Source organism: Sinocyclocheilus rhinocerous, unplaced genomic scaffold (assembly GCF_001515625.1).
Source record: "Sinocyclocheilus rhinocerous isolate Xijiao unplaced genomic scaffold, SAMN03320098_v1.1 scaffold993, whole genome shotgun sequence".
NCBI lineage: Eukaryota > Metazoa > Chordata > Actinopteri > Cypriniformes > Cyprinidae > Sinocyclocheilus > Sinocyclocheilus rhinocerous.
This window is the reverse complement of record NW_015639771.1, coordinates 2006895-2018748: the sequence shown is the minus strand read 5'-3', so window position 1 is coordinate 2018748 and position 11854 is coordinate 2006895. Positions and strand designations below refer to the sequence as shown.

Genomic DNA, 11854 nt, shown 5'->3' with positions numbered 1-11854 from the left:
CACCAATGTTTCAGGAGTTTAGTACACAGAATAGGACACATGCTTATTAGATAACCGTATTTGAGTTGATGTTATATGCTTTTATTTATTATTATTTTTTAATTAACTTTTTTTTTCAAACCATTGTTAGATGCAGTGTTTCCTAATCTGCATTGAACTTCAGATCAATCTCAAAGTAAAAGGCGGTACTAAAGTCTGATTTTGTGGTGGATGTGTTCAAATTTGATCATCTTAATTCAAGTGATGAAGGATTTTGAAAGTCTGAGAGTGTTGAGCACTACTGTAAGGTTAGCCCTGCATGGTGTAAATGTTTGAAAATGATTAACAGTTGCAAATAAACATTCAGAAAAGTAATAGAAAAGTAATCAAAAGTAATCAGTTACATTACTTTAATAAAGTAATTGAAAAAGTTACACTACTATTACATTTTAAATAGGGTAACTTGTAATCTGTAACCTATTACTTTACCAAAGTAACCTTCCCAACACTGTTGTGTTGTAGTGAATTCAAAATGCATATTTCAGAATATTTTGTTGTGACAAAACTTGTCACCAAAGTATCAAGTTTTTCTTATTTTGCTGGCTAAAAAAGGTGCAAGTTGTAGGTAGTCCAATCTCAGAAAATAGAACAGATTAAGAGTTCTAAAGCAAACATTCTGTGATGTTCAAGATTCTTTTGGATTCAGTCAAAGAACCAGCACTGCATGTGAATCTCATCTGAAGTGGAGTAGCCAAACTTCTTATAAAACTCCACAATTTTTGGCGCACACTCCAGCGTTACTTTGTAGCACTGCAATTTTTTGCTGAGGAGAGTCAATGTTGATGCCAACCTAAAAACAAAAGCAAAAGTATTATGTTCAAAGTACTTTGTTTTGATAAAGATATGTTGAAAGAAAATACACTATTTGTGAATATATAATATTTGAAACTTATGATTAAAACTAATGTAAAACTGTCTCAAAGTCTCAAACTCACAGTTTTCCCAGCTGTTTTCCTCTGCATATATGTTCAAAATATGCTAAAAAAAAAAAAAAAGTTTTTATTTTTTTAATATATGAAGAAATGTGAGATGTTTTGCATTAGGAACATGCAGTACCTTTGAACTGTTCTTCTGTGACATCCCCAGCCACTGTGAGCTGCGCTAAGACCTTATAGAAGCCTAAAAAATCCATAAAGACAAACAAGTTTATCCTGATTGTTGGAAGTACTGAACAGGAGTGGGCAGATTGTTGAACGGTAACCAGTACCTCTGTCTAGGTCAGCAGTACAGAGAGGACGGAGGACCAGACCTTCTCCAGGCTGAGAGGGAGAAATAGCAGGTGAGAAGGAGACAGTGTTGCTGCTCCAGTCCAGCTCTTGAAGCAGAGAAGGATCAAACAGAGGTGTCTCGTCGAGCAACATTCCAGAGGCCCTATAATCAAATACAATTTTATATGAATTTATCACGGATCAGGAATCCCTGGCAATAAATGCGTACTGGCAACAATTTATTTGGACTTTGATCATTTAAACACAAATCAAAGTCAAACTTCTGTTATTATCGTTAAGTAAAATTTAAACCATACAAAAACTTTTTTGTTACTTGAAATAAACATTGACTGTTATAAAATTAAAAAACTAAAAACTAATTTTAATTCAGTTAGTTGCCAAGGAAACAAATCTCATTTTCATTTAGTTTAACTTTATTAAAATAATAGTTCAATTTAAATTGTTTTATTAAAATAACCCTGAAATAAAAATGAATAAAACTATATAAACATAAAACTGATCATTAAAAAACTAAAACTAAAAAATATAAAAATTAATAATACCTTAACTTATAAAAAATAAAAACTATAATAGTATCTCAATTATATTAAATAACACCAGACACACCTTATTTAGATCTTTCTTTACGAGGTGTGTTATTATATTACAAACCAAAACTCCAAAGTATGACATAGTACAACATTCAGTTAGTCTACCAAGGTTGTTTTCTCTGCATTTTTAAGAAAAGATAATATTTCAAGTAATGAGCATAAAATAATCTCAAAGCAGTTTATGCCAACCCCAACAAATGAAGGCAAAGGTCACAATTCAGAGTAGAAAGTACACAATATTACGTCCAGGTATTGATCAGATTCATTTCATATTTTGGATTTCAATCTGCTGTTCCCTGAGGACGAAATCAACCCACATTCTCAATCTTGTAATTCCCCAAAAACCATCCGTATGTTCAATCAAATGTCAACAGAGCTCGCGATCAAACTGTTGTAGATTCATGTAGCCTATGTAAGATCAATTTGTCATTTACTTACGGAGACATATGGATATTGACCGCTTTCACTTTTATAAAATGTTTGAATGAATCCAGTAACTCGAATCCAGTTACAGAGATCTTCAAACTTCCAGCATGACATACACACTTCCTCCTGCGTTACTAGGCTTGTTTGAGATGCGCCTCGCCTTGCCTGAAATGTAGGCGGCTGTAGTGAGGGGAGGAGTGAAATAAGCGCAGTCAAGACGGACAGTTCTGACCTCTCGAAGTGGAACAGATACCTACGAGATCAAAGGCAGATATCGCGTTATTCACACTCATGTGCTGTGTTGCTAATAAACGTGATATAATTTCAGTTCTGTTGCTTTTATGAAAATAAATATGATGAACAAGACACTCAAAGTGCTTGCTATTTAATTCCATACAAAAGGCGTATTTACCATTAATTTTTACTTGAATACAAACATATATTCTGTCTCATTTCAGAAACCCACCTAGCACACTCCGAGTGCGACCGTCTTTCACAGAAATTCGGAGGATGCATGAGGTGTATCCTTCGCTGCTACAGATAACCCACAGTTCTTTGCGTCGCCGTAAACAACCGTTGTTAATTTGAAAAATGCCTGGCGCCTGCAGATGTAACGTTACACACAAGCGCAGATGTGGTGGTCTGTTTACAACTTACCTTAAATCACCTCGGTAAAAACGGATAAACGTTTTTTCTCAAACAGATGTCTGCTGTACGTACGCCGCAGCTCCTCAAACATTGAACAAAATAAAAAAAGTAAAAGCATTTTTTTTTTCAAATTACTTTACAAATTTAGAAATAATTTTCCTTCATTTAAGTAGTGTGAGAGCGCAACGATGCTCTAAATGTGTTGGCATAGCAACGTGATACTTCCTGTTTCCTTTTCCGCCTGTCCTACGAAGGCCGTCTCGTTTAATTCTTGGTTGAGGACACTTCGTATATGCATCCTACAGAGGATGCGACCTCCAGAGGATTCGACCTCCGGAGGGCGCAGCCTTCTAAATGAGACACAGTTGGCATAGCAACGTGATACTGCCTGTTTCCTTTTCCGCCTGTCCTATGTAGGCTGTCTCGTTTAATTCTTGGTTGAGGACACTTCGTATATGCATCCTACAGAGGATGCGACCTCCAGAGGACTCGACCTCCGGAGGGCAGCCTTCTAAATGAGACACATCTATTGCAATTTATTTTAAATGTAAATTATTTTCATGTGTTTTTTTGTTTGTTTTTGTTTTCATTTACGCATGTTAGCGTGATTTCTTGGCTACAATATAATGAATTAATTGCAATTTATATGTTGCTTGCAGAAAATAAATATTTAGTCAGAATACACAGCTAATTTTGAACTGATGTTAGAGAGAAAGATGATTTGGTCTAGTTACTATCTAGTAGTTTTAAATGCCTGCTTTCTAGTAACCTGTCAGCAGGGCTTAACTAATAAGTCATGCTAGCAAGCACAACCTTGACCCCTTAGTTTCTTGTCTTGACTTCTTCTAAGGACAGACTGTGCAAAATGATTGCTCAGACATACTCAGCAGCAGTTACTGGAATTCATCTCTCTTCCTTCTTGTATTGATTTTCTCAAGCATCTAAACAAAAAATTAATCATCTTTTCAAATGTTTTTAAGTAACTTTCAATAGATATCTGCCGGATGTGAGTGTACAGAAAGGACTAACAAGAAATTTGAGAAGGAAACACCTTCCATTGATCCCAAGTCTCATCGAAGTACTTGCACTGTACGCATTCTAATATCAAATATTATAATATCAAAACAGACCACAGCAAAAAAAGAGAGAGAAATTAAGCTTAAAATCCAATTTAAGATTTTAATTATTATTGTTATTTTTATAGTTAATTTCTCTATTTTAAGAATGCCCTCCCCAACATTTAAAAATTTAATTTGCAAACAAATGAGCAAATAAGGCTTAACGTGTGGCTTGTCAATATGGTGCACACATTTAATGAAATAATGATGGTATAGACACAGCTCTTGTGACAACAGTAATTCCATAATGCGTCTCCTATTACTGCTTAAAAATGCTGCAGGCATCCTTAATAAGCTCAATAACTTGCATGAAAAGGGAAGCAGAGAGACAGCAGGTATTGAATGATGCTTGCGGGAAATAGTGAGGCTGAGAGCACAAAAAATGCCTGCAGAAAGCTGATATACTAGTTCACATGACTAAACCATGGATCATTATATTGAGTGGAAGATACAAATCATGGAAATACAGTCCGTTTGTCTTTAATGACTGTACATGGACAGAAAATGAGAGCAAATATTGGCCTTATCATAAATATATACAGTCGTGGTCAGAATTATTGGCACCCTTAGTAAATATGATCAAAGAAGGCTGTAAAAATAAATCTGCATTGTTAATCATTTTGATCTTTTATTAAAAAAATTCAAATAAATCTATCCTTTCATTGGAGAATAAGAATTTAAAATGGGGGGAAATATCATTATGACATAAATGTTTTTCTCTAATACACATTGGACACAATTAACGGCACCCTTTTATTCAATGCTTTTTGAAACCTCCATTTGGCATAATAATAACAGCTCTGAGTTTTCTCCTATAATGCCTGATGAGGTTAGAGAGCACCTGACAAGAGATCAGAGACAATTCCTTCATCCAGAATCTCTCCAGACCCTTCAGATTCCCAGCTCCATGATGGTGTTTCTCCTCTTCAGTTCACCAATCTCATTTTCTATAGGGTTCAGGTCAGAGGACTGGAATGGCCATAGCAGAAGCTTGGTTTTGTGCTAAGTGACCCATTTTTGTGTTGTTTTTTAAGGTTTGTTTTTGGATTATTGTCCGGGTGGAAGATCCAAACATGGCCCATTATAAGATTTCTAACAGAGTCAGTCACTTTTTGATTTTTTATCTGTTGGTATTTGATAGAATCAAAGATGCCATGTATCTAAACAAGTTGTCCAGGTCCTCCAGCAGAAATATAGGCCCACAACATTAAAAATACAGCAGTATATTTCATTGTACACATGGGGTACTTTTTATCCCTGTGTGCACCAAACCCATCTTGAGTGTTTGTTGCTAAAAAGCTAATTTTTTAGTTATATCTGACCATAGAAGCCAGTCCCATTTGAAGTTCCAGTCGTGTCTGACAACAGAATGTGTTGGACATGTGGTGTAGGTGCTGTTTGATTTTTATTTTTTAAGGTTTTCTGACTCTGAGAACTATTTAATGCAGTTCTCCAGCTGTGGTCCTTGGAGAGTCTTTAGCCACTCAAACTAATATATATATATATATATATATATATACAATTTTAATATACAAGATCATGTTTATTATTGTGTGTACATAAAATAATTAATATGATGCTATATTTGTAATTTCAATAGTCATTATGAGAATTTTCTGTTGAGTAAAGTGAAATGTTTAAGGACAAATTGCTCATGAAACTAGAAGCAATTAATCAAAGAACCAAAAAATATTCATAATATACAATGCCGGGTTTATGGAAAACTCGATTAGGAGGCAAGGGACTGTCACTGCCATAGAAATGAAATGGTAGGATGAACCAGTCATGAAAAGCTAGAAATGATGAAAATCAGTTGTTATGTGGGGAATGAATTCAGACTGAGATAAGGAAAGATGCGTTTGCCATAGGATTAACATCCCACTGCTCAATAAAAGATGGCTACTTACATTTTGTGTTTTCAGTGTTATCAATCTCTGGTGCAAAGATATGACCGTTTATGATAGGACTGTTGGGTGTGGATAGATTTAGAATATTTCCATTTCATTGAAATACAATATAAACTTTTAGATTTTTAATGTAACATTTTTAATCCATTCACCCACTTGTCATTCAGTGGTGTTACATCAATTCTAAAATATAACTGTTATAAAAGCACAAATAACATCCCTGACACATGTTTGGCTGTTGGTTGACAGATGAGACAAAGCATTTAAATTCTCCTAATTTGTCGGCTATCCGTGAAAGTACAAAAATGAAGGCATTTAGCATACAAAGATCCACTGGTGATAATTATTAGTCATGTGTAAAACTTAGATGAAGGAAAATAAATTATTTTGAAATACATCCTGATGCAATGAAAGCATGTCTTTGTATGCTAAATGCCTTCATTTGTGTACTTTCACTGATAGCCGACAAATTAGGAGAATTTAAATGCTTTGTCTCATCTGTCAATCAACAGCCAAACATGTGTCAGGGATGTTATTTGTGCTTTTATAACGGTTATATTTTAGAATTGATGTAACACCACTGAATGACAAGTGGGTGAATGGATTAAAAATGTTACATTAAAAATCTAAAAGTTTATATTGTATTTCAATGAAATGGAAATATTCTAAATCTATCCACACCCAACAGTCCTATCATAAACGGTCATATCTTTGCACCAGAGATTGATAACACTGAAAACACAAAATGTAAGTAGCCATCTTTTATTGAGCAGTGGGATGTTAATCCTATGGCAAACGCATCTTTCCTTATCTCAGTCTGAATGAATTCCCCACATAACGACTGATTTTCATCATTTCTAGCTTTTCATGACTGGTTCATCCTACCATTTAATTTCTATGGCAGTGACAGTCCCATTCTTTGATACCCTCCCCTCCCTTCCAACCCAAATCCGTCCAACAAAATAACAGTAATTCAAGTATCAAAAGTGCATTATTGCAATACTGTCCCGCTGCAAATGCAAAATGCTTTAAATGCTATAAAACTGCAAAAAATTTCAGTGCATACAGCTCAGAAAAAAGGATTAAAAAAAAAAAATGTTTTAGTGTCTTATTCCCCTTTTTAGATAACAAATACATATTTACGTTGGATGGTCCAAAAATCTTTTACTGCCTGTCTGAGAAAGGCCAATGTTTGAGACTCGAACCCGCAACCTTTGGGTTATGAGTCCGACTCTCTAACCATTAGGCCACGACTTCCCTATATATGACGATTCCCTATATCGTCCACGACTTCCCTATATATGACGATTCCCTATATCGTCATATATATATATATATATATATAATAACTAATAAAGTACCAATATACTACACATCACTATTAGAAATGATTAAACTATTTACAAACTAACCGTTTGGTCATAAAATGTTCTCTTACCTGGCATCCCAGCTTGGATGGAGAAAGACCTGCCCAACTGAATGGGTGACATCATCTTGATGGTAAGCTTTGCAAGATATATTGCTTCATATTCCTTCATGAAAACAGAGAGAACATTCTTTTATTATGTATACATGTATATAAAACAGCACTTAATGCTGAATGAATTATTAATGCTGAGATTTCTTTAAAATCATACCTGTAGCTGATGAACAAAGCCTATATTGGGATTAATGCAAAATCGTCTCTCTTGTACATGACTAAAGGCATCCCTGTAAAAAAATAAAATGACAGGATCTGCACACTTCAAGACAAACCATATTATTTTGTATTCATATTTTTGGACATGCATGAACTGTTTCTCCACTAATAATATTACCTGTATTTCACACCAAATGTCTCCATAAGGTAGGCAATAACTAAGGCAGCGCTGGAAAAAGATTTTATAAAATAAAATAAAATCAAGCCATTTGAGATTATTTTACAAATGATTTAAAAAATGTATAAAGAGACAGTTAAAAGACAATCTTTTTATAACCATAAATAAAAGAAGATTATGGATGTTGGTTTTGGCATACCTTCTTGATATCCCTGCATTTCCATGAACAAGTACCTTTCCTACAACACAAAAATGTGCAAGGCATTGACATTATAAGAAAATAAATGTTGTTGACACTGAAAACCTATTTTCTTTACAAGAAACTGAACCCAGGATTAAAACAGAGAAAATACTCAATTTAGTATTAAAAGTAGAGATCAATATAGAGAAACTTTCATTACCCCCTGTCTCTAAACATCCATCAATAAATTCTTTAGTCTATAAAGAGAAAAATAGATGATCATAATTAGACAAAAGAATAACACACCAAATAAAAATGTATTAATAATATAAATTCATAAAAGTAAGGTCAGCTTACCATTGGGAAATACCTAATAATATTTTCCACAGGGTTATCTGCTATATCTAAAACAAGGTACCTATAAACAAGGAAAAATTAGCTGTTAGAAATAGCCGAGCGTTATACTTAAGTACCACACAGAATAAAGAACAACCAGAAATCAAAATACCTAAATTTATGGGGAAAGTTTGGCTTTATAAAGTTGGCCTCAATATCTTGTCTGACACAGACGATGTGAGTTATCCCCTGCTTCTCCAGCATTGAGAGCTGAAAGAGAGGATGAATTATTACAGTAAAGCCAAGGCACAGATCATTTTCATCATGTCGCATGAGAACAGTTCATCTCTACAGTACCTTACTCTTCATAGCAGCTGAATAAGGGCCAAGAAACAGGCCTGGGAGGATTTCCTAAATCATGAAATCAGACCGTTTAAGTAAAAGTGATCATTTGATGACAATGAGGTATGAAATGTGCCTAATAACGTAAGATTTTGACTCAACAAATATAAAGCACACAAAAAATTCCTATTGAAGGTGGTGGAAAAAAATGATCACCATTGAAAAACAGTCTTCTGAAAGTATGAACTAACACAATAATGTACAAAAATGTACTGTGCCACAAATGCTACAATCTGTACAATAGCCATAACAACATTAAAAAAATCATGTGCAAAGTTTGTTCATTATCACTCACCTGCATCTCTCTTCTCATTGGATATGCCCAGTCCTGCAGAAATGAGATTACAAAATCTGATTATCAGTTTTTTGACACGCATTTTTACAGTAATAATATTACCTCACCACTATAATCATAAACTGCAGCCAACACAGGAATAATACTCCTTGTTATCAGCATCTCCCTAAATATGATCGAGACCAATAATCTGTTTGACAGACATTTATTTATTTTTTACTTAATCAGTTATGTAATATTAGTGTTCAAGTTAGACCACAACAAAGCATGAAAGTAATGGACTTGACGGATTGGAGTCATGTGATTACTTGTGGATTATTGTGTTGTTTTTATCAGCTGTTTGGACTCTTATTCCGACGGCACCCATTCACTGCTGAGGATCCATTGGGGAGCAAGTAATGTGATGCTAAATTTCTCCAAATCACTTCTGATTAAGAAAGAAACTCATCTTGGATGATTTCATTTTTGGGTGAACTATTCCTTTAAGTGAAAAGTCTTAGGGGTAAAGGTATATTATCAATTAAACGGATTAAAATATTTTTGTTGTTGTTGACTATACTCAATATTAGTATCGTAAAGAAGGTTAGGGATGAATGATTTGTTAGCTAATAAGTCTAAAAGCTTTAATTAAAGCAACTAAAGTCGGTTATGAATAGAAATGATCAGATTATTCACATATTAATCCCACTATCATAATAAATACTACCCATACTACTTTTCCTGACTGTGATTGTTGTCATTTGTATTGAGAAATGCATGGCTTTGAATTCTGAATTGTTGTTATTCTAGTACACAGCCACTGGATGCACATGCTAACTGCTCACAGCAACGAGTTAGTTAAGAATTTTATTATATATTAAATATATCAGCACAAACCGCTGTATTTATTCATGCATTTACACACACTAGTCAAACATGTACTGCTTTGAAACAGACAGATTGAAGAGTGACTGTTGTTAGCACTGCGCTAATATGTTTAGATCATACCAGCTGCTCTTCTGTGGCAGCGGGCAGGGACGGGAACTGGAGTTTATTCCCTTCGTCCATGCTGCGAGCGGTATTCCAGCTTTAAATACGTTCACGTCCCGTTTGATGGATTGAATATAAAGACGAATTAAGTGCAAATAAAGTAAAGTTTGTGGAGGAGCTCCGCACTCACGCACGCCATGCATGCTGCTTCCACCCGGATCGGTCATGTGACACGAGAGCGCCATACGTCGGGAAGGGGCGGTGTCATGGGATATCAGATTCAGTCAACGAGCACAATGCAGTTTTTAGAATTAGTGTAATTACATGCTAATCTGTTGACATTAAAAAACACAATATTTAGTGGTAAACAGATCAAAGTTGGTAGAAATTGCCAATGCCCATAGGATAGAAAAAAACCCAGCATATACCCCCTTAGTTACCGTTGCTACGTCCGACAAGCCATGAAAAATCACAGTCTATGTGAAAAATACATCGCGGAGCAAAGAGGACACTGACAACGTGCCGACAGACGAGACAGAGCAGGTTACTTCTAAGTCTCAGCTTTCAAATTTTGTAATTTTTTAAAGAAATTCAAACTTTTTGTGGCTCTTTAATGTGTTGTGACAGATCACTGTAGCGCCTCAGTTCAAGTGGCAGGTGAACCGATCATCTCTTCCCTTTACTAGTTATAGCACAAAATAAACATGAATGAACACCATGAAGGTATCTTGTTTCAACCGCGGAAAGACGTCAATACACACCATTTTTCAAGTTCAAGTCCACCGAAGTTAAGATCGAGCTTTTTATTGATCATTCTACATTATACATCAAAATACAACTATTATTTTTATACAATATTTACAAGGAAGAAGATTACAAAGTGATGGCCAGCTCACGGGTCTTTGTGCAAAGTTGGGGGGCCATTTCAACCCATCATTGGCAATTATTTATCTTCAGTGGGTGTCAATGAGTCTGTTCCGACACTGTCCGGGGTCTCAGAGCGATACATCAAGTAATTCAGTGCCTCATTGCTGAGCACAGGAGACAGTCCAGTTTCCAGATCTTCATCTCCATCCACACCAGTGCAGACCTCTTCTGGAGAAACCAGCACATACTGTTACCATAAGAGGTGCATCTGTACATTTGATTCAGATGTAATAGAGTAAATCATAACATTTATTCTGTTATATATAAAGAAATAAAAATCATACCATCTTCTTGTTAGGCTTGGTTCACATGACCTGCTGCTCCATTCTGCTTTGCTTTTTTATCTGACTCATAATCTCTCAATTTACTCAGGGTTTCTTTAAGGTACTGGAAGTTTGGCCTTTCAGTTGGTTCTTTGCTCCAGCAGCTCATCATCAGATTATACCTACAAAAAAAGTAAATATTATATCTTTTGTCTTCACATTCAATCAATTTATAACATGTATTGTTGAAATCATCTACTAATATCACTTACAATCTCTGTGGACATCCGGCTGGTGAAGGCAGTCGTGCACATGTACTGATATGGCTTAAGACTTCATGGTTGGTGTTCTAGGGATATGGTAGCTTTCCCAATGTCATAATCTCCCATAACAGCACACCAAATGCCCTAAAATGTGCAAATCATAAGAAAATATATTTGTAGGAACGTGTACTGTATACTACTTGTTACACTAGTTTTTGCAATGATACCATAGAATAACTTTTTGGTTCCTCAAAGAATCTTTCAGTGACCAGTTCTTAAAGGGGTCCTATTATGCTCTTTTACAAAGTCTTGATTTTGTTTTGGGGGTGTACTAGAACAGGCTCTCATACTAGGTTGTTCGAAAAACACATTATTTTTCACATATTTTACATTATTACAACACCTCTCTCCCCAGTCTGGCATGAACGGCTCGAATAGTTCCTG

At 35.1% G+C, this 11854-nt stretch overlaps 2 protein-coding genes, 1 long non-coding RNA gene and 1 pseudogene across 3 annotated transcripts; all 4 read right to left on the bottom strand.

The window, feature by feature from the left end:
• Positions 1–573: 573 nt before the first annotated feature.
• Positions 574–1005, bottom strand: LOC107751810 (uncharacterized). The gene is made up of 2 exons (XR_001641300.1): positions 975–1005; positions 574–829 (listed from the first exon to the last, which is right to left on the bottom strand). It is a non-coding gene; the product is annotated as an uncharacterized LOC107751810 (long non-coding RNA).
• A 73-nt stretch (positions 1006–1078) lies between these two features.
• LOC107751793 (glucosamine 6-phosphate N-acetyltransferase-like) lies at positions 1079–2406 on the bottom strand. Its single transcript, XM_016567562.1, has 3 exons — positions 2297–2406; positions 1247–1410; positions 1079–1158 (listed from the first exon to the last, which is right to left on the bottom strand). The coding sequence occupies exons 1-3, from the start codon at positions 2302–2304 to the stop codon at positions 1079–1081; spliced, it is 252 nt and encodes an 83-aa protein (XP_016423048.1). The 5' UTR covers positions 2305–2406.
• Positions 2407–6650: 4244 nt separating this feature from the next.
• On the bottom strand, positions 6651–10226 carry LOC107751792 (serine/threonine/tyrosine-interacting protein A-like). Its single transcript, XM_016567561.1, has 11 exons — positions 9976–10226; positions 8989–9021; positions 8649–8702; positions 8464–8561; positions 8313–8373; positions 8176–8212; positions 7974–8013; positions 7775–7825; positions 7595–7667; positions 7370–7489; positions 6651–6689 (listed from the first exon to the last, which is right to left on the bottom strand). The coding sequence occupies exons 1-11, from the start codon at positions 10033–10035 to the stop codon at positions 6651–6653; spliced, it is 666 nt and encodes a 221-aa protein (XP_016423047.1). The 5' UTR covers positions 10036–10226.
• Positions 10227–10849: 623 nt separating this feature from the next.
• The window catches only part of LOC107751790 (proto-oncogene tyrosine-protein kinase ROS-like), a 14542-nt pseudogene continuing 13537 nt past the window's right edge, over positions 10850–11854 (bottom strand).

Excerpts from the sequence above, each read along its gene's own strand:
- LOC107751793 (XM_016567562.1), bottom strand. Across the intron at positions 1,159-1,246 it reads TACTGCTGACCTAGACAGAG|GCTTCTATAAGGTCTTAGCG; the intron begins GTACTGGTTACC and ends TGGATTTTTTAG.
- LOC107751792 (XM_016567561.1), bottom strand. The coding sequence starts at position 10,035 with ATGGACGAAGGGAATAAACTCCAGTTCCCGTCCCTGCCCGCTGCCACA. Across the intron at positions 8,562-8,648 it reads CAGCTGCTATGAAGAGTAAG|CTCTCAATGCTGGAGAAGCA; the intron begins GTACTGTAGAGA and ends CCTCTCTTTCAG. Across the intron at positions 7,826-7,973 it reads AATGCAGGGATATCAAGAAG|CGCTGCCTTAGTTATTGCCT; the intron begins GTATGCCAAAAC and ends ATCTTTTTCCAG.